The following is a 22444-nucleotide window of genomic DNA, read 5'->3' as shown; positions in this document are numbered from 1 at the left end:
GCAGGTTCAGCAAATCCTGTTGGGTAGCAGGAAGCCTTCCACCAGAGCATCTTACCTAGCCAAATTAATGTGTTTCACCTGCTGGATTTCAGAGAAAGGAATCTCCCCCTCCGAGTCCCCGATTCAATCTATTCTGGATTACTTGCTCCACCTTAAGCAGCAAAGCCTAGCCCTTTCATCGATTAAAGTGCATCTAGCGGCCATCTCGGCTTTCCACCCGCCATGCAGGGTAAATCAGTATTTTCTCATGAAATGACAATCTGGTTCTTGAAGGGCCTGGAGAGGCTCTTCCCTCAGGTGCCTCAGTGGGATTTAAATCTAGCCCTCTTGCAACTCATGGGTCCTCCCTTAGAGCTGATGGCATCCTACTCCTTGCTTCTACTTTCATGGAAGGTTGCCTTTCTGGTTGCAGTCACCTTGACCTCAAGAGATCAGAGCCCTAACTTTGGAACCTCCGTACATGGTATTTTACAAGGACAAGGTCCAGCTGCGTCCTCACCCGGCGTTTCTACCAAAGGTGGTGTCACAGTTTCACTGCAACCAAGACATATTCTTACCTGTTTTCTTCCTGAAACCTCACAAGTCCAACGAGGAACGCAGGCTACAGTCTCTGGACGTTAGGTGGGTCTTAGCCTTTTATATCGAAAGGACCAGACCCTTTCGTAGAACCACTCAGCTCTTTGTGGCTATAGCAGATAGAATGAAGGACCTACTGGTTTCCTCCCAGAGATTTCCTCTTAGATAACAGTGTGCATTAGGTTTTGTTATGTACAAGCGGGTGTGTTGCCACCAGCCATAGTCACCCACTCATTCCACCAGAGTGCAGGCTTCCTCAGCGGCATTCCTTGCACATATTCCAATTCAAGATATCTGCAAAGCCGCTACTCAGTTCTCAGTCCATACCTTTACATCCCACTACACTATCGCTCAGCAAGCCCGGGACAACGCCAGCTTCGGCAAAGCAGTATTGCAAGCCACATGAAAGTGAACTCCAAACCCACCACCAAGGGGTACTGCTTGTGAGTCACCTACATGGAATGGACATGAGCAAGCACTTGAAGAAAAAATGGTTGCTTACCTTTCCTAACTGTTGCTCTTCAAGATGAGTTGCTCACGTCCATTCCACAACCCACCCTCCATCCCCACTGTCAGAGTAGATGGCAAGAAGAACTGAGAGGGCACAGGGCCAGCGGCACCCCACATACCGCCACATGAGTGCGGGGCTCCAGGAAGCACCATAGCAAGCCCTACAGATACCGCTAAGGAAAAAAAACTCTGGCTACCATTCACATGGGCATGCACACACCTACATGGAATGGACTTGAGCAACACATCTCGAAGAACAATGGTTACAAAAGGTAAGCAACTGTTTTTTCCAGTGCACCATGGCCTTAATTTGTGATGCCATGACAAGCAGCAGCTATACCAAGTCTCCAAACTCTTGTGTTCCCTTTGCTTCTCGCTCTAGCACTGCCCATCACATCTGTCTTCAGTGAGGACACAGTTCTCCCCATCTCTTTCCCACTCTAATCAAGTTTTTCTTGATGTCCAGAGTGACATTTTATGTGGTCCTGTTGGAAAAAAGAGGAAATTGGTTTAACATTGCAGGAGGTTTCTTCTTACCATCTGGAATCCAAGGCACAGCAATACAATTTCTCCTTCACCAATGTTCTCTACAGGCGAATTTACAGATTTGGCACTTAAGATGAAAAGTGTATGCTAAAAGGAGCAAAAATTTTTGCAGATATCTCTGTAATAGACCTTCTCCAGGGAGGGGCTGAATGGATTCTGTACATTGTGCAATGTAGACACTGTACACAGCGTGCGCACAAATATATGAACATCCATGTGTGAACAGAGACCTTTTTATGTACACATGTGCATAGCCCTCACATATGTATGCTTCCACTTGCAAGTGTTCACTGTTATGTGCAGTCAACATTCACACATATATTCTTAAATATATATTGACTAACACCATCTTGCTGTGTGTCTGACTTACCATACGCTTCTGTCAGTTTCTAATATGAACAGAAACAATGGCAAAAATAACCCCTATATTTCTGAATCTAGTCACTCTTTCCTCAGATGAAGATGGGCTTAAACTTTTGAGAGTGGCTATGAATTAAATGACAGAGAAACAGATGATTTGTTTACGGTTTTCCTGACAAGGGAGATTTCTCTACCTGTAGTTTGAATTCATTTTAATCTTTCCTATCTGCTTCCTGCAAAATGCTATCATTTCACAGCTCGCTAGTACTGGCAAACCCCATGTTGTTTGGGGATCAAAACGCCCTGTCTTGGATGGATATTACTTAGAGTTACCTGAGTGTTCTCTGGGTTTTTAATACTTTAGCAACACTTGTGAGGCTTGTATTGCCAATGAAGTCTCTGTGAATTGGATACTTCTGCTGCATGGTGGAGTTGCATCCCTGGCCCAACTCTCAGGGACAGCTCCCTCCCTGCCTAAACATTTGTAAGGTGTCTATCACTGTAGGCACTGTCCCTATTAATTAATTTGTTCTGGTACCACCCCACAACATACTAGGTTCAGCGTAAATCTGATGGAAAGAACAGTCCCAAGAAGTTCATAATTTTAAAAGACCAACAAACTGACACAGACTGTGGAAAGGGACACAACATACAAGGAAAGGGGTCATGGTGGTGACTTTCTTTATAGACTGTCCTCAATTCCTTGACCATTATTAATCAGCTAATTTCTTGTGGGCATTGTGATGGAAGCTGTTCTTCAGGAGAGATTTAAATGAAGAGAAAGCAATGAGGGAGGGGGATGTTCCATGCAGATGGGGCAATGTGGAAGAAAGAACAGAGTCGGTTATGGGAGAAGTGGAGAAATAGGACAGCAAGGCTAGTATCACTGATGGAGGGGAGGAGTTGGAGGCAGTGATGTGAAGAGGCATGGTAGATAAGTAGAAAGAGGTAGCCTCGAGGGTGCTGCCTAGTGATTAGAACAGGGAAATTTGTTTTGATTCTAGCTCTGCTGCTGATTTGATATTGGATATGTGGCTTTTAGTCTCTCTGTGACCCAGTTCCTGCATCTGTAAAATGTGGATAGTGCTGCCCTGTGTCACAGGGCTGTGAGCATTAATCAGTTAAAGTTTGTAAAGTGCTCGGAGGCCCTTGGATGGTAGATGCTAGACAAGAACAAACTATTATTAGCTATTATAAAATGCAGCCTCCAGTACAGCAGCACATCTCTGGCAAGGACACCTCTCTCTTTGGGGTGCATGTCCCCCTTCGTATGCTGCAGTACAGGAGCACATTCAGCATGGAGAACCCTCTCCTCAGGATTCCTTTAGATCCTGCAGTGATCAGATTCCTTTGGAATGGCCAGGCGATGTTTGATTGGGGATGGCCAATTTCTTTATGCATTTTTCTCACCATTGGAGATTTCTGATTCTTCCATTAATCTTCACTTTTCAGAGTGCAAACTGCTGCCAGGGTCCTGGAAATGTAAATGCTCACCTCTGCACCCAAAATGTGGTGTGATCTCTTTATGAAATATTTAATGTCACATATTGGTAGCCAGGGGCCAACGCAGTGAGAAAATAGATTTGTGTGAAGAAAAGATACCAGCTGAGAACGGGTTAATAACTAGCTTGCACACTCTCCTCCTCCTTCCTTATTTTTCCTTCCCTCCCCCTTCTCTCTTTCTTTAAAGCCTTGACCACAGAGTGAAAGGAGGCGGGGGATGGGCTTAGAGTTTGGCTCATGTCCTGCACAACTTTTCCTTGTAATACCAGGAAAGGCACCCCAGCCGAAAGTGAGGGGTGGCTCTGGAGAGGCTGCAGCTCTTGAGCAGAGATCACAGGGCAGCAGCATAAAGAGAGCACTCTGTGCTTGTCACCAAGGGAATGAAACCTCCTGACTCTCCCCCGAGGCTGATTTCTTTCCTCTCTTTGTGTTTGTTGAAACTCCTCCCCATGGTGTCAGGTTTTCCTGAAGGAAGCTCTTGAACAGAACCTGGAGAAGGATCGGGAAGAGGAGTTGAGGAAAGCAGCTATAGTCATCCAAGCCCACGTCTTGGGCTACATGGCAAGGTCAGTGTTCTGGGCTGTCTTTGCGTTTTCTCCACCTGTCTGCTTGCAGTCTCCCCCATCCTCTCCTCTGCTCTAGGGTATTCTCATCAGCACTTCCACTCTTCTGTTCCCCCCACCCTCCAAATCCATGGGCTAGCCTCAAAATCTGTGTTTCTGCTGAAATCCTTGTCTGTGCTGTAGTCATTTCTTTGACCACTGCAGCCTCCTCTACCCCCTGCTTCTTACATCCCCTTCTCCCCCATCCCCACCCCCTAGTGTGTTAAACATGCCGCTGCAATGACCAGGTCTCTCCACTGACTCTCTGCCTCTTCAGACTCCTCATCCTCACCTTCAAGGGTCTCCAGAACTCTGCCCCCTCTACCTCTTGGCTCTCAGCTCCCACTCCTCCACCCTTAACCTACCAGCTTCACCTAATGCTCCCTTCATCTCTCTTCTTCCCCTCTCCCAACTCTGCCTTTATTAGCACTGTCCCCAAGGCCTGGAGCAGCTTCCCTTCTCCTATTTTCCCAGGGGCCTCTCTCTCCTTCTTTAAGTCACTCTTAAGAACTTACTACTTTGGGCTAGCCTTTCACCACTGGTCTCCTCTCAGCTGCTCCCTTTTGCCACTACTGCTCCTAATCATAGTAGTGTTAAAGAAAAGCTATTACAGAAGAGCCATCCCCTCTCCTGCCCCTTGAAGTTAATGTAACAGCTGACTCTTTAATGATTGTAGCACATGCTGCTTGCCAAAATAAAGCAAAATGCTATCTCCGTGCCTTCCCCTCTCCCCTTGTCTGGGTGCCTTTACTTGCTGTGCAGTCTGTGTAAATTAGAGTGTAAGTTCCTCATGGCAGGGACATTTAAATAATAATAATAATCAGAAACCTCCAGATATTTTGGGGAAGGAGGGGAGTTATCACATTGTAAAACATAATTTCTAGGCAGCATTGCTAAGGGAAAACTGCAGTGTCTCTTCTGTGACTTTCCTGGAAAGGAAAGTACCCAGCTAGTGGACTGGGAGATTGGGATGCACACTATTCATCTAAGTTTAGTCTTCAAATCAAGCAGTGCTGCTATGGTCAAAAGGAAAAATCCTTATACAGCGGCTGGTGGCAAATGAGGCATTGCAGAGGGAGGTAAAGAAGCAGAAAACAGGGAAGATGAAGGTTGGAGAAAGTGAAGTTGGAAAACCTTTTTTGTGATAATTTCAGTGTTGCACTGCATCAACATTAGAGAGGCTCCAATAGAAAGGAATTAGTATGGGACAAGTCCAGAAAAGGTTCTGAGTGAGTAAGGCAAAACTAGAGAGTGCTGCCATGCAGCACTTAGAGCTTATCAGTCACCAAGATTATGTAAATTAAGCAGAGTAAGCCTGCCATGAAGAGTTAGATGTTCCAGGATTTTACTGTCATCTTTATCCATATCTTCAGGGACTTGTTCTGAGAATTGGGGAAAGAGGCCTAAGGGATGAAAGGTTACATGGTTGGCTGTACACTCTGCTTTACTTTCCCAGAAGCTCAGGGTGTCTGAATGGTCACTAAAGTGAAATATCTGAATCAGAAAATAAACCAAAGTGAAAATGCCCCGTTTGTTTAGCAGACCTGCTCCCTGTGGGACTCCTAGTCACAGCTGCTGACTCCACCAACTAAAATAAGTTTTTACTTTTCTTAGCCCTGCAGGACCTGTGGAGAACTGGTGCTGTAAACTGGGCTGTGTCCCTGTTAGCCTCACAGGACCTGCATGGGTTTGGGGGAGGGAGCCACACTCCGTCCCCATGTGGCTTCTCTGACTCTTGGAGGGGGAGCCAAGCTTTAGCCCAGTACCTTGCAGCATCAACAGAATAGGTAACTAAATTCCAGTTGCCAAATCAGGGCCCCTGTCCCCTCTGTGTTTTATATATGAGTAAGGGTGAAGTGCAGGATCACTGTATTTCACGGCCCTCCTGCATTGGCTGCAAAAGTTGGCTTTACCTAGGGTTACCATATTTTAAAAAAACAAAAAGAGGACACTCCACGGGGCCCCACCCCCGCCCCAACTCCGCCCCCTCCCCTTAATGCTCCGCCCCCTGCTCCTCCCCCTCACCTGATTCGCGGGAAGCCTGAAACAGGCAGGCAGCAGGTAAGCTGGGGCTGGAGCTGGGGCGGTGGCGGGGGGGCGCGAGGAGGCACGGTTCAGTCCAGCCTCCCCGGCCGAGCGGCTCTGGCCCCGGCGTCTCCAGCCCGGCTCGGGCCCTGGGGCGCCGGCCCCGGTTCCGGCCGAGCGGCTCCAGCCTGCCCCAGCCCCGGCGGCTCCGGCCCGGCCCAGCTCGGCTTGGGCCCCGGTTCCGGCCGAGCGGCTCTGGCCCGGCCCTGGTCCTGGCCCTGGGCGAGTGGCGCCGGCCAAGCACCCCCAGCCCCAGTCCCAGCGGCTCCAGCCCGGCTCGGCTCCAGCCCCGGTTCCGGCTGAGCGGCTCCGGCCCGGCCCTGGCCAAGCGCCGGCCCCAGCGGCTCCGGCCCCAGCGGCTCCAGCCCGGATCCAAGCCCCACGACCCCTCCCTATTTTCCCGGACATGCCCGGCTTTTTGGAATTTCCTCCCGGATAGGAATTTGAGGACCAAAAATCCAGACATGTCTGGGAAAATCCGGACGTATGGTAACCCTACTTTACCTTGGGAAGTGGAGGAAGGTGAGCAGAAGGCTCCAGATGGGGTTACATTCTATTGCCTGTGTATACCTGAGGTCAAGTTAGATTATCATAATGGTCCCTTCTGGCCTTAACCTCTGACAGCAGAACTCATAGATATTATCAGGAAGAGCACCATGGAGCTGAGTAGGGCTTTGGCATGGTACTCTCAGTGGAGCTTTTGCCAGATGTCTTTTGTAAAAGTCTGTGCCCCTTGTCCATATGCTTTGTCCACCTTAGCGGAGGCTGAGTGTGCAGCTGGGCACCCTCTGTATGAGGAGAGGCACTGGGGAGAGAAGCGGGGGGAAGAGACAGCCCCCGGCTTCTGTCGCCCTTTTTCCTTCCTCCCCTCTCTGTAGCCTGCACCCAGCTGCTGCTGCTGCTGGCAGAGTCGTCCCTTGGGTACGGCGAATCAGGGGGACTGCTCCAGGCCCCGCGCTTTGCGGGGGCCAGCTCTTCGTGAGGAGGTGGGCGGGGAGGTGAGGCAGGAGGGCGAGCAGGATGAGGAGGCGAACAGGGAGGTGGGCGGGGGGGGAGCAAGGAGGAGCCCCCCTACCAGAACCTCCCCCTCCCCCCAGTGCCTCCTGCCCACCGGCAGGCCCCACCAATCAGCGCCTTCCTTTCCCTCTCAGTGCCTGCTTCCTGCCGCGGAGCACATGTTTCGCAGCATCAGGAGATGCTGGGGGGGAGAGGAGCGAGGGTGCAGGGTGCTTGGGGGAGGAGGCGGAACTGGACGGGGGATGGGCGGGAAGAGGTGGGGTGGGGGCGAAGCAGGAGTGGGAAGAAGCAGGGCAGGGGTGGGGCCTTGGGGGAAGGGGTGGAGGGGCAGTGGGGCCAGGGCGGAGCCAGGGGGAGCACCCCCTGGCAGATTAGAAACTCGGTGCTTATGTCCTGTGTCGTGTCCCCCTTCCTCCCCCCCCACGGGACGGCCCTGGCTGCTGGAGCCCTGGTTTCATTGTTGTTAATGTAGCACAGTCTCAGATGCTTATGCTGGCCCTAGGGGATCATTCTCGGGTTGTGTTTGAAATTTCAAGGTGGTTCAGTGACCAGCGAAGTGGATGCTAGGGGTGTTTTCCTCTATAAAGATTCCAGGGGGTCTGTGTGAAGGGCATACAAGTGTGCTAGGCTGGTAGCTTCCCAGAGATGTGCATGTAAGATTTGAGGCGCATGAAACTTCCTTTCTAGTGGGTGACAATCTGTCCTTCATCCCCTGGGGATCTCATGCTCATTTTCCCTTTCAACAAAGGCAGACATATTAAAGCAGCTCAAGAAGGGTCACTTTGGAGACAGGAATAAGGTGGCAGATGCAGGAAAGAGGGCAGCAAGGAAAAGAATCTTCGCGTGGTAGAAAGGGAGGGAGAGACTTGTGCCCCCCATGGGCACTGGAATGCTCTCGTCATTTGTTCAGCACTTTGGTACCCTGGGGAGCCATTCCTTAGAAACGCGAGAGACATGACTGTCATAGAAGTGGTCAGTGACTCATGGCCCTTTAACTGTTTGGTTTTGTTTGTAGGAAGAAGTACCGAAAGGCCCTAGTCAGTATTGTGACAATCCAGAAGAACTATCGAGCGCACTTCTGGAAGAAAGCCCTCCTGCGACTGAAGGCGTCGGCTGTTGTCCTGCAGAAGCATTGGCGTGGCCAGCTGGCTCGCAGCCTCTATCGGCACCTACTGCAGCAGGAACAGAGACGGAAACAGGAAGTGGAGGAGAGGAGAAGGCAAGAAGAGGAAGAGCAGATCAGAAGGGAGGAAGAGGAAAGACAATGGCAAGAAGAGGAGGAGCTTAGGAGGAAACAGGAGGAGGAAGAAGAGAAGAAAAGGTACTGGATTCTTTTTTACAGCTTTAGTTACATGGCTGGCCCCTAGTAGTGAATCTGCCAAGGTGTATGACTAGGTCTGAGGCCCTGGCATGACAACAGTGCCTTCAGGCCATAAGGAAGCAGTCACGTGAGACATCATTGCAGTAATTTGGATACATGCACAAGTCTCCTTAGGACAGGATTTACTCCTGGGAGCATTCTACACCAAAAAATTAAAAATTCTGTGCACAATATTTTAAAATTCTACTAATTTTCTTTGTCAAAATAACACTACATAATCACTCCAGTTGCAATTAATTTGGTAATTTATTTCAAAATACCTGTCAGCGAGTATGTCTGTAATAATACGGACACACACAAAAGTTCCCCCAGGAGTAGAGAGTTAAAAAACCCCAATGACAACCTGGTTCCTCTTTCTCTGCCCCCTTCCCACCCCTCTCCCCGAGCCCAGCTGAGGGGACAGATACCCACAAACCCTCCTCCCCAGAGCCCACCTGCAGCCCCCCCCGTCCCATACCCCCGACCCCCCCGAATCCCCCCCTCACAGCCCAGCTGTGGCCCCCCCCTTGTCCAGACGCCCGTCTCCAACCTCCCCTCCCTCCCCAGAGCCCAGGGATCCAGAGGGCGAAACAGCCTGATGCTCGGTCCCAGGTTTGCACGGCGTTTCCTGTGTGCTGCCCTCTCTTCCCTCAGGGCATGCTGGGAACTGCAGCTGCTAGGAACCCTCTAGCTCCCTGTCCCTCTCCCCAGCAGTGTCTTCTATGTGCAAGCTGGTTTCTGCCGAGTCCAGTGGCCCCTAGTGGTAGCTAGCAGCCCTGCAGCCCATTTCTGTGGAGGAAAGGAAATTCTGCATGCACAAGATTAATTTCTGCAAAATTCTGCATTGCGCAGTGGTGCAGAATTCCCCCAGGAGTAAGGATTGGAGTGGGGTCAGGTGGCTCAGAGTAGAAAAGCTGGGTAGGTATGGGCTATCCCGCATTCATTTGGAGAGTTAATTTACTGATTCCCCTCCCTCAATGCCCCTTCAACATTGTTCCTCTTTGTTAATATGAGGAGTGGATTTTAGTCACTGGGCCAGGAATAAATATTTTCCTCCTACCTTCCCAATGTTTCGTGACCTCTGAAACATCTAAGATCAGCCAGTGTCTGAGACAGGGTACCAGCCTTTATCAGTCATTGGTCTGTTCAGTATGACCAGTTATTCAGTGAGATGGATGATTGATCTCTGTTCTGGTTGATCTACTTAAAAAGGCAATATACTTAGAGTGGGGTCAGCGTACTTAAAGGGGCAATGTGCATCTCTCTCTCTAACACACACACACATGTTGTGTGTGTCTGTCTCTCTCTGCCGTGCTGTCTCCCCTCCCTCCATTCATGCTGCCTTGTAGAATGTGAGGCTACATGAACAACGTGTTAACCCTTGAGGGCTCAGCCAAGTGCGAGTTCATCATTTAGCAGTACAGCATTCCCTGGGAAATATCCCACCCTCTTCCACCCTCTAACTTGGCCACCCCAACCAAGCTTCACAATCATCATTGCTGTGTACAATATTAAATTGTTTGTTTAAAACTTATACTGTGTATATGTGTGTGTATATATATGTGTCTGGTGAAAAAAATTTCCCTGGAACCTAAGCCCCCCCTATTTACATTAATTCTTATGGGGAAATTGGATTCACTTAACATTATTTCGTTTAAAGTAGCATTTTTCAGGAACATAACTACAACGTTAAGCGAGGAGTTACTGTACTCCACAATAGCCCAGTCACCAGTGCTAAGCCTGCCCAGTGAGGTCTCGACATATTTAAGATGCTAATGCTTGGTTTACGGAATCACTTTTCTGTCAAATGCTGCCTGTGTGGTCTCCGATTAGGGACCTTTATAACTAAGCATACTCACCCCTGCATGGTATTGATCAGGAGGAGCCATCTAGCTAATATCCTTCCTGCCTGTGGCTGGAGAAGTCTTCTAGCTAATGTCTCTCCTGGATGGCGAAAGCCAGTGGAAAGGTGTTGAGACCATTATAGTGGATTGTCAGTGCCTCCTCGAGGGTTGGCAAACTGCTGATTTCTCTTTTTAAAAGGCCTTTGCTGACTCTCTAATTATCACTCTGTTTTGAATTTCCCTTTTCAACACCTTGGCACTTCACGATTGCCAGGAGAGATTTAAAGCCGGCTTTCCACGCGACCCGCAACCTCGGCAGTCACTTGGCATCCTGAATGACAGCCAAGGCTGTCATTGTAAATCGGATGAGGACATCCTCTCATGCTGGGTGGAACATTATCACAGCTCCCTGTACCACCCTCCAGCAGCCACTTGCTGAGAACTGGATGATTTGGCAGCTACTGTGGTTTCGGACCCAGACACTTGTACTGATGCACCAACGTTGGATGAAGTGAAGCATGCCAGCTGTAAACTGAAAAACGGACTTGGGACCGGCACTGATGGCATCCCTCCAGAACTGCTAAAATGCACTATTGATCCTATAGCGGAATCACTTCTGGCCCTCTTTTGCCTGGTGTGGAGAACTGGAACCTTGCCAGCCGCCTGGATGGACGGTATTGTGATCTCACTTTATACGGGCAAGGAACCGTGCAGCAAATGTAAGAGCTACAGGCTGATGACCTTGTTGTCCGTGCCAGGGAAGGTGATTGCGCGTGTTCTGCTGGCATTTGGAGCCCCTGCTGCATCGGAAGCGTCACCCCCAACTGTCATGTTTTATGAGGAACAGGTCCACATTAGACACCATTTTGGCCCTCCGCTTGTTGTCGGAGATACACCACGAGTTCAAGAAGTCTCTGCACGTGGTGTATGTCAGTCTTAAGGCTGTGTTTGATTCAGTTGATCAAGTCGCACTATTTAAGTCCTAAAAGGGTGTAGGTGTCCCTACCACTCTGCTGGACTTGATTAGTGAGCTGCATAATGGAACCACTGTCTCTGTACATCTGGGGAACTGGATGTCAGCAGCTTTTAAATCAGTATCTGGTGTCAGGCAGGGCTGTGTCTTGGCCCCTGCACTCTTTTGTCAGGCAATGGATTTCATAATGCAGCATTCTGTCAGGTCCATAGGCATTAAGATTGGTGATCTCTCACTCTCAGATCTTGACTATGCTGCTGATGATGTTCTAATACAGAGCCTCAACAGGTTTTGCGAGGCACTCCAGCAAATGGAGGCGGAATTGGCTGAGGTTGGCCTCTGTGTTTTGTGGTCAAAGACAAAGCTGCAAAATCTAGACTCAGGACCATCCGTGACGCCAGTCTCTTTGAATAATGAAACTATTGAAGCAGTCTCCAACTTTTGCTATTTGGGTTCTATACTCACCAATTCCTCCAACTCTCACACAGAGGTTCTCAACTGGATTGACATCGAAGCGTCTGCCATGGGTCGTTTACAATCAATATGGAATCAGTATCATCTCGGCACAACAACCAAGTTCAGGATCTATCTGAGCTGTATCCTCTTCGTAATGCTGTACGGTTGCGAAACATGGCCACTATGCCGCTCAGACTGGGCAAAGCTGGAGGCTTTCCGCACAAAATGCCAGCGTCGTATATTGGGCATAAAGTGGAATGACTTCATCTGTAATGCCGATGTGTACAGTCGTTCTGGTCTACAGTCTACTGGGGCCATTGTCCACAGACGGCAACTTATGCTTTTCGGACATGTCGTGAGAATGCCACAAGACATTCCGGCAAACACTTTTCTCCAGGTGGCTTGTAACATCCGGGATAAAATTCTACCAGCTGAGGGGTGGAGGCAGCCCAGAGGCAGACCCCCATTACATCGGTGCATCAAGTCTGTTCTGACATTGGACAGCCTGTCAAGCCCTTGTGGCCACACAGGAACAGACCAAATGGTGAACGGAGGCTTAGCCGACCATTTGGCTAAGCATTGAAGAAGAAGGGAATATTGTTGGGAAGGTGGTGGCATGACCTCTCCAATATTATCTATGTTTCTCAGGTCTCTTTGATCCCAGCTGGTTCTCTTCTGTCAGCCTGAGGGTGGAGTGTGTGTATGACTGAGGCCTGGTCTACACTGGGGGGGCGGGAATCGATCTAAGTTACACAACTTCAGCTACATGAATAATGTAGCTGAAGTCGACGTACTTAAATCTACTTACCGCGGTGTCTTCACTGAGGTAGGTCGACTGCTAACGTTCCCCTGTCAACTCTGCCTGCGCCTCTCGCTCCAGTGGAGTACTGGAGTCAACGGGAGAGCGCTGGGTGGTCGATTTATTGCATCTTCACTAGACGCGATAAATTGACCCCCGCTGGATCGATTGCTCCGGAGGTAAGTGTAGACATGCCCTAACACACTTCTCCTAATGATGGATGTTGTCCATGCTGATTATTTTAGACTATTAGCTGCCTTCAGTACTATCACATTTGAAGAGCTGTTGATGTGCCAGTGGACTGTAGCAGGGATTCTGAGAGTTGTTTTAAACGGCTCTGCTCTTTGCCCCTTGAGACAGCCTTTGGACAACTAGCTAACTCAGCATCACCACCAGGGTGCTCTCAAGTGAGCTCCCAGATGGTTCTGATTCGTTAGTCTTCCTACTTAGTTATATCTCAACTGCTTAACACTTTCCATTATACAGATTTTGACTTTTTTTTTAAAGAACGTTAAGTTCTTTGAGTAATGGTTCCTATGTGTAGTCCATAGATGGGTGCGCATGCACACCATGCGCCTGAGTCTGGAAGTTTTTCTTAGCAATGTCCGTTGACCCACATGTTTGTTATGTGTCACCTCGTGTTCCCTGTCGAGGGTATAATAGATAGCGTGGTTTGACACCTCTCCAGTTCCCTCTTACCGCCATGTGGCCTGAGTCAGAAACCCCTGTTCCTTTGCTCTCTTAGGGCTCGTCTAAGCTAGAAATGCTACAGCGGTACAGCTGCACAGATGCTCTCTTATCGGCTTAATAATTCCACCTCCGTGAGACGTAGAAGCTATGTCAGCAGGAGAAGCGGCACACACCGGCCTTGTGCACCTACACCTAAGTGGGTGGAGAGACAATACTTTGTGCCAACTAGGGGGGCAGATTTCCTGTTCACCCACCCGCCCCAAGCCTCCCTTGTTGTCCAAGTGGGCTGTGGAATGGGCAAGGCAGCAGCCACAAATATCCACTCCTCTGGACAAGATGGCTAAGCGGCTAGACTTGCTGGGAAGATTGATTCCTCTGCAGGACTGTAGTTCCACATTGCAAATTATCAGTCTCTGCTAGCAAGTACGACTTTAATAACTATGGTAGGCTAGCAGAGTTCACAGACAAGCTCCATCCAATTCCATGCGCTCGTAGACAAAAAGAGACTGATCACCAGGGTGGCCGGCCCTGCGGGCAGCAGTGGACACACCTGACACATCCTCTCAATCTCTAGCCACCAGAATAGTTATGTGAAGAGACTCGGGGCTACAATCTTTCTGCTTCCCTAGGGGTCCGAAATGCGATCGAGGACCTATTTTTTGACGAGAATAATCTCTTCAACAAAAAGATGAACGAATCCTTGCACTTTTTCAAGAATTCCAGATCGATGCTACAGGCCCTTGGCATATATATTCTGGCCCCTAGACTCAGGCAGCAGAAACAACCCTTCCACCCGCGACCGTGCACACCCTACCCTGCCTACTATCAACAAGAGCCCCCACACCAACAGTAGTCTCGGAGACCTTACTTTCCTGTCTCTGCCACAACCACTTCCTTGAACCTCTCCCAACCAACAGCCAAAGGACAGTTATGACGCAAACCTCCCTCAGTGCCAGGTGTGCAGAGGCAGATTAAGATTTATTGGGGCCCTAGGCGCAAAGAACTTTTCGGCCCCCCACACCGCCCTTGCCATGGGCCCCCCCACCCCCTGTTCCTCCTCTCTCCATTCCCCTTTCCTTCCCCCCACCCTCCCTCCCTTACCCACTGCATCTCTCTCCCATTCACCCCTTCCCCTCCCCCCAGTGCCTCTTCCCGCCATCCCACCCCCTTTCCCCACTGCTTCTTCCCTCCCCGTTCAACCCTCTTCCCCATTGCTTCTTCCTCACACCCCTTCCTCCATTCCCCTCCCTCCGCTCCCTCATTCCCCTTCTTTTTCCTCATTCCCCTTCCCCATTGCCTCTTCCCCCCACCCTCCTTTTCTCATCTCCCCTTCCCCCTACCTCATTCCCCTTCTTTCCCCCATTCCCCTCCCTCATTCCCCTTCTTTCCCCCATTCCCCTCCCCCCACTCCCTCATTCCTCTTCTCTTCCCCCCACCCCACCTCCCTTCCCCACTGCCTCTCCCCCCCACCCCACTGAGCTACTCAGCACTGGCAGAAATGAGAGGGGGCAATGGTATGTGATCCCACATGCATCCCCCACACTTCACCCCTGTTTGGGGGGGCATTGCCCTCCCCAAACTACATCCATCTCCTCCCCGTCTCCCGACACTGCAACCTCCACCTCCCCTGAGCTGGGCTCCCTCTGCCCAGAACGGGACTCATCTGCCCAGTGGGGGCTGGGAGCTGCAGCCACACACAGAGGCTGCCGGCATAGGTGCTGGAACTAGGGTGCAGGGGGTGCTGCAGCACCCCCTGACTTGAAATTGTTTCCATTAGATACAGGATTTACGGTTTGGTTCAAAGGCTCACATCATCCCCACTATAAATATTGATCTTGAATACTTATGGCTCAGTGTCCTAACAGATAACGCACAAGACGCGGTATTAGTTGCTGTCAGCTCCATACTGAGAAGCAGGGATTCTGAAAAAGATTTGGGGGTCATGAATAAGGGGCTACGTTTTAGTCACGGGTATTTTTAATAAAAGTCATGGACAGGTCATGGGCAGCAAACAAAAATTCACAGCCCATGACCTGTCCATGACTTGTACTATATACCCTGACTAAATCTTGGGGAGGGGGCGGCCCGGGGGTGCCGCGGGTGCTCGGGGGGACAGCCTGGGGGGTGCCATGGGTGCTCAGAGGGATGGCCCAGGGAGGCGCCGAGGGTACTGGGGGGGCCTGGGACACCCGTTGGTGCTGGGGGAGTGTTGGCGGGGCTGGCAGGCTCCCTACCCGGCTCCATGCTTCCCCGGAAGCAGCAATATCCCTCAGCTCCTAGGCGGAGCACGGCCAGGCAGCTCTGTGCACTGCCTCCTCCCCGAGTGCCGGCTCTGCAGCTCCCATATTGGCTGGGAACTGCGGCCAATGGGAGCTGCGGGGCGGTGCCTGCCAGCGGAAGCAGCGCGCAGACCCCCCTGGCCACGTCTCCCCCTATGAGCCGAGGGCTGTTGCCGCTTCTGGGGAGCCCCCCCCTCCCCGAGGTAAGCGCTGCCCAGAGCCCTCACCCCCTCCAGCACCCCAATCCTCAGCCCTGAGCCCTGCACCCAAACTCCTGCTGCTGCTGGGGGGGGGGGGGAAGGGGAGGGGACGGTGGCCGCTGCAGAAGTCACGGCGGTCAAGGAAAGTCACGGAATCTGTGACTTCCGTGACAAACTCGCAGCATTAGTCATGAACAATAATCATCTGAACATGCGCTCCCAGTGGGATCCTGTGGCCAAAAGAGCTAGTGGGATCCTGGGATGCAAAAACAAGGGAATCCTGAGTAGAAATCGTGCCCACAGTTCAAGAAGGATGTAGATAAATTGGAGAGGATTCAGAGAAGAGCCACAAGCATGCTTAAAGGATTACAAAAATGCCTTATAGTGACAGACTCAAAGAGCTCAATCTATTTGGCTTAACAAAGAGAAGGTTAAGGGGGTGACTTGGTCATAGTCTATAAGTATTTACATGGGGAACAAATATTTAATAATGGTCTCTTCAATCTAGCAGAGAGAGGTATAACACAATCCACTGGCTGGAAGCTGAAGCTATACAAATTCAGACTGGAAATAAGGCATACATTTTTAACTATGAGGGTAGTTAATGAATGGAACAATTTACTGAGGGTTGTGGTGGGTTCTGCATCACTGACAATTTTTAAAGCAAGATTGGATGTTTTTCTAAAAATTTGTTAGTCTCTAAGGTGCCACAAGTACTCCTGTTATTTTTGCGGATACAGACTAACACGGCTGCTACTCTGAAACCTTTCTAAAAGATAGGAATTCTTTTGGGGACATTCTATGGCTTGTGCTATACAGGAGATCACACTAGATGATTCCAATGCTCCCTTCTGTCCTTGGAATCTGTGATCAAATTTACAGGGAGATTAAAAATCATGCAGATGAGGAGGTTACTTACCTACAATTGGAAGTTCTTAGAGATATGTGGTCCCTATCTTATTCCACACATGGGAGCGCATGCGCACCAAGCACCTGAGTCTAGAAGTGTTTCTTAGCAGTGTCCGTTGACCCGCATGTGTGTTGTGCATCTCGTCATGTTCCCCGCCGAGGATATAATAGGTAGTGTGGGTCAACACCTCTCCACTTTCAGTAGCAGGCTCTGGTGGATTCTCTCCTGCTTTGCCGAACCGAGGCAGAGTATGCACAGTCCATACTTGGTGCCCATCCAAATACCAGATTGTGATGTGAAGAGGGTCTGGATTGGGATGACTGAGTCTCCCTTGATCTTGTGTGAGGAGATCTAGGAGTGTGCGGAAGCCAGAATCTGAGGATGTCCGCGAACCAGAACTGCTGGGCCAGAAAGTGGCTATGAGGATGATGTTGGCTCTGTCCTGGCGAATCTTGTGTAGCACTTGAAGGAGGAGGGAATGAGGGGAAGGCAAAGTGGAGGTCGCCCGTACAGGGGAGGAGAAGAGCATCCCTCCAAAGATGACATAGGGCGGGGGGCTGGGGTGCCCGAGAACAGCCTTGTCCCCGTCCCCGCCCCCCAGGGCAGCTGGAGGGTCTGGGAGCCCAGGAGCGCTGAAACTGCAGGAAGAGGGTCAGGGTGGCCATGGTCCCTCCACTTTTAAAAGTGAGAGGGCATAGCCCTTTTAACAAAAGAAACCTGCCTTGGGGGTAGGTGAGAGCAGGGAGCAAGGCATGGTCACCGCTAGCTTCTGCTCAGCCAGGGCAGATAACTCTTTTGAGTTATTAGTGACTTGGAAACAGGTAATGCCATTTTTGACATAGTGTGCCACTTCCCCTCGATCCTTTCTAAATAGGTCAGAACCATTTATTTTAACATTCCAGTCATGCAAATAAACCCACTAGCTTTCAGCAATACCAACTAGATTTAATTTATGCTCATGAATAAGCAATTTCATTTCTTGTTTGTTACCCAGGCTCCTAGCATTGGTATATAGGCAATTAAAGAATTGCTTCTCTTTGTGTCCTTTGGTTTTCAGATTGGGCTAAGTTTTATAAATCACCATTTCCTGTCTGTGTTTTGCTCAGTAGAAGTTGTTGTGGGAAGACTGCTGAAATCCTCCATACCCATTACATCAGCACTACGCATGCAATGCCACATGCAGCTGAACCTCCAGATAGACACATGCGCAATGGCTGTGGTGGCTGCTTTCTCCCAACAAAGTACTGTCTGGCTCAGGAGAAGGTGCACCGGGCTGGGAACCAGGAGATTGACACTTTGGGTTTCACTTTTTGAGCTCCCTGGTATTAATAATTCAATGTAATTTACAATCTTTATTATTGAGAAAGGTCTCATATGCCACTGAGCGGTTATGCAGGCTGAAAATATAACCCAGATCACTAGCGTGGAAGGGTCTAGTCTCAGCCACTTAGCAAAGTGCTTAGATTTGGCAGGTTCTTTCTGAGACACAGTGTAGCTATGTCAAGTGCTAAACAGAACACAAGCTTAACTATGGTGTTGCCATGGCTCTGTCATAATTTAAAAAAAAAGAGAACTTCCTCAAAACTGAAATTGTGCACATAGAGCCTGATCCAGTGGTCTTGGAAATCAGTGGAAAAGCCTCCCATTGACCACAATGGGCTTTACAAGACCATAATGAGTTTATGTAATCCTGCCTTCTTGTCCTTTCAGCCCCACTCCATTTGATCCAATTTCCTGATTTACCTCAAAGTAAAGGATGCATGTGCGAGGATGGTCCATGCCAAGCGTGAAGGAGCTTGGTGGTTTTAATAAATCAGCTTTATAACAGGAGCCTTACTTCACCCTTAACCATGGAGAGAGAATTCTCCATAATTTCTATTAAAATACTCAGATGATCTGGGTTTGTCACTTACTATTGTCTTCTTTTGAACAGAGAAAAAGAGCAGCTGAATGCTGAACTCCAGGTGGCTCAGGTAAGTTTAATTGTTGATTCCTTTGCTGCGTCTCCTCTTTGGACCTTCTGTAGCTCAGGCCTCTCTGCTGGTTGCCTTCACTGACTATGCTTTTTCCTGAAATATGCATCTTTATTTTATTGTGATAAAGCATGTTAGAAAAACTCCCTATGAAAGCATTATTTTCCTTCTTAATCTGCAGGTGCCTGACCGCAGCAGAACGGTTGTCTAGTTAACCTGGCATGTTCATGGTTTTAGTATCCTCTTGCATAGTTCCTATCTAGAGATTTCAGGGTTAGACAGGTTGCATCCTATTTTATCTCTGACGGTGAGCTTATTGCACATGACCCTTTGATGAGCTGCATTGTGTGACACAGTCCTTTTTGCTATATTGTTGCCTGCAACAATCAAAACAAAGGAAGCGTGGAAAGGAGTTAGAAGGGCTATGAATCTCCACCTTATGATTGCCAATCTAACCATTCAAGGTTCTAGCAACATAACTGAGCATGTTGAACAAGCTGATTGTAAAAACAACTTGTTATTTTCTGGTCTCCCTTCCTTTATCTTCTTCATCTAATCCTGGTTCGTCAGCTCAGGTAGATGAGAGATCCAAATGAAATAACTTTTTAATGCACATACTGAACTAGCAAAAAATAGGATCTAAACAACAGTTTGAGTCTTAACCCAAGCAGGCACTGATCACTGTGGAAGGAAGAGACCACCTAGTTGGCTGCACTGTCATATTTGTGTGGAGTTACATGATACCTTTAATATTTATTGTAGGACCATCAATAATCATTTTCCAGCTCATGGGGGGGGGGCAAGAGGGGGCCCCTGTTTATCTCCAAACTGTGATAATGTTTTCCAGTCTCCTTCATCATCTGTATATTGTGGTGCATTTCCTGGAATTTTCCTTCATCTCTACCATACTTCAGTGTGGATAGCAGGTGAACAGGCCTGGTCCTCTAATAAAGCAGCTAGCCTTCCAGTGAGGCTACAAAGTAGCTGAGAAATTCAGAGCTATATGCCTTGACTGGAGATACCATAGCTGTGTGTTGAAGTGGGAGGGAGAAGTGCATCCCCACCTGCCTGCAAATGACTTTGACAGAGACCTGACACTAATATTAGAATCGCCAACCTAGAAAGCAGGTGACTGGAAGAAAGAGGATAAGTAAAGATGTGGTAATTACCCCTGTGGCTTTTGGCCCACAGATGCCCAAGGGATGCAGAGTGGGAAAAGCAGAAAGGATGCACGCAGTGGCTTTTTATAGAGGGAAAGTGAGAATACACAACAGCCGTGTTCCTGTGGGGAAGAGAAATTGGAGGACCCAGGAAGGCAGCCCCTCTGTAGGTTGGGGCTCTTTAATTTGATATTGGCACAATTTCTTTAAGGTGGAGGTGTTAAGAACCCAGGAGGAGGAGATCCCACTTCAGGAAGAGGAGAGAAGGCAGATGGAGGAAATCCTAAGGCTGGAAAAGGAGATTGAGAAGTTACAGCAGCAGCAGAAGGCAGATCACATGTCCATTGCCTGCGAAAACACCAAGAATGAGATTAACCGGCAGCGAGAAGAGGCGATCCAGAGGCTAGAGAAGGAAGCATCCAGGGTCGCTCAAGAGTTCTTGGAACTACTGGATTTTGGAAACCTGGATGAAAGCGTGCAAAGCCTAGAACATTCACTCTCCAATGACGGAACCCTCAACATTGACTGCAGCCTTGTGGCGCCTCTGGCTGAGGAAGAAGTAGATGAAGGCTTTCATGCTGATGATGAGGGGCTCTCTGTCCCCAGCCTGGTTGTTCTGGATCAACATGGCACCAGAACCAGCAACAACTCCACTGAGGAAGACACATATATGAATCTACCATTTCTGAGAAGGGGTGAAGTGGAGGTAGACAGCACTACAGATCATCTTGTGGAAAGCCCCGAGGAGCACAGTGCCCCATCTGACACCACAGAAAGTATTTACAACACAGTCTCAGAAACCCTGAGGAGTAACAGTGGGGAGATGGGAGAGCCAATTTACAGCTTCCCACCAGATGTGGAGTCTGACTATGACCACGAGGAGTTTGATGGTTTTGGAGATACTGGCAGCACCTTGGCTGAGCCCCTAAATGGTGAGGAGGTCTTGAGGCGTTCCCATGGTACCAGCATGGACTCCAATCGTGGCAGCCTAGACTCGGTAAGAATTTTTGCCTTTAGCTGAAAGCCAGTTTTGCTTTATTGGTATTTGTGACCTTTGCCTTTTTAATACATATCAGACCGATGCTTTCATTCTCTGGTGTCTCACTTTGAGTGCAGTTATTAGTAGATAATACTCTCTTAGTCCATCTCCTGTTATATAGGAGGTCAGAGTAAATGATCACAGTGATCAGTTCTGGCCTTAGAGTCTATGAATCTTTGCTGGCCAATACTAGAACACTAATAATGGTCATGAGAGAGAGAGAGAGGACCTGATGTGTTGGCAGTAAGCAATTAGCAAAAAGGCAGAGGGGATGAGTTTCTCCATCATTACTGGCCCCCACACAAGCCAGGAGACTTCCGTGTTCTGTACAGGTGCTTGTACTGTGCTCATCACCATGTTATCTGAGCACCTTCCAGCAGTGTGATTAACATCTGCCATGTGTTCTCTCATCAGAGACTTTATATTAATAGAAGACCTAATGGGTAACAATGAGAGGAAACCAAATGTAAGAACATTAGATAGAATTGATCTCATCACCAAAACCCCTATTGGTCTTGCTTAGGCAAGAGTTTCAGAGTAGATGCTTAACTCCTAAATCATCTACTCGTGATTTCAGCTGCCACCTACTGTGTATAGAATATATGAATAGATTTTAAAGCCTGAAGAGACCATTGTGATAATCTAGTCTGACCTCTACAGAATTTCACATAGTAATTCCCTCCCCTGTGAGAATTACAGGAAGGGTGAGACTAGGGGTCTGGGACTCTGAAGACCCAGGTTCAATTCCCAGCTCCACCACAGACTTCTTGTGCCCTTGGGCAAATCACATAGGCCCAGATTTTTAAAGGTATTTAGGTGTTGTGGTGCTGAACGTTGCAATGTCTAACTGATTTAGGAGCCTAAATATAATTTACAAAATGGATTTAGGCACTTAGGAGCTTGTCCATGGGATTTAGGCTCCTAAGTGCCTAAATCCATTTTGAAAATGAGATTTAGGCTCCTTCGTCAGCACCACAACTCCTACATACTTGGGCCTTAGTTGTCTGTAAAATGGTGATGTTACTTCCCTACCTCCCATGGGTACTGTGAGGAGGATAAATACATTAAAAATGCCTTAGATAGATAAGTGACACTGTTGAGACCAGTGTCTTGTGATTGAACTACATCATATCTGTTAGAAAGATATTCAGTCTCTATTTAAGGACTCCAGATGAAGATTGATTTACCACTTCCCATGCTATTCTGTTCCAGTGAACGGGGTGGGGGAGGGATAGCTCAGTGATTTGAGCATTGGCCTGCTAAACCCAGGGTTGTGAGTTCAATCCTTGAGGGGGCCATTTAGGGAACTGGGGTAAAAATCTGTCTGGGGATTGGTCCTGCTTTGAGCAGGGGGTTGGACTAGATGACCTCCTGAGGTCCCTTCCAACCTTGATATTCTATGATTACATACGCTTTTTAAACATTGCATCATATTTCCAGTTTGAATTTTTCCAAATTCAACTTCCAGCCCTTGGACCTTGTTATGCTGTTTTTATTAAAGGACCCCATTATGTCAGATAACTTCTCTTTGTGTAGGTTCTTAAATCGTGATCAAATTGCTA

At 48.8% G+C, this 22444-nt stretch overlaps 1 protein-coding gene across 1 annotated transcript in view; it reads left to right on the top strand.

Annotated features, from left to right (window-relative positions):
* LOC112111072 (unconventional myosin-X-like) overlaps window positions 1-22444 on the top strand; it is a 214155-nt gene that overhangs the window by 107751 nt on the left and 83960 nt on the right. Inside the window, exons 20-23 of the mRNA XM_026657427.1 lie at window positions 3955-4061; window positions 8215-8520; window positions 18644-18683; window positions 20055-20840. Of these exons, the coding sequence (XP_026513212.1) occupies window positions 3955-4061; window positions 8215-8520; window positions 18644-18683; window positions 20055-20840 (1239 nt within the window). The remainder of the gene's footprint in view (window positions 1-3954; window positions 4062-8214; window positions 8521-18643; window positions 18684-20054; window positions 20841-22444) is intronic.

Source organism: Terrapene carolina, unplaced genomic scaffold (genome assembly GCF_002925995.2).
Source record: "Terrapene carolina triunguis isolate 2854851 unplaced genomic scaffold, T_m_triunguis-2.0 Scaffold243, whole genome shotgun sequence".
Lineage (NCBI taxonomy): Eukaryota > Metazoa > Chordata > Testudines > Emydidae > Terrapene > Terrapene triunguis.
This window is presented reverse-complemented; position numbering and strand designations above follow the sequence as displayed.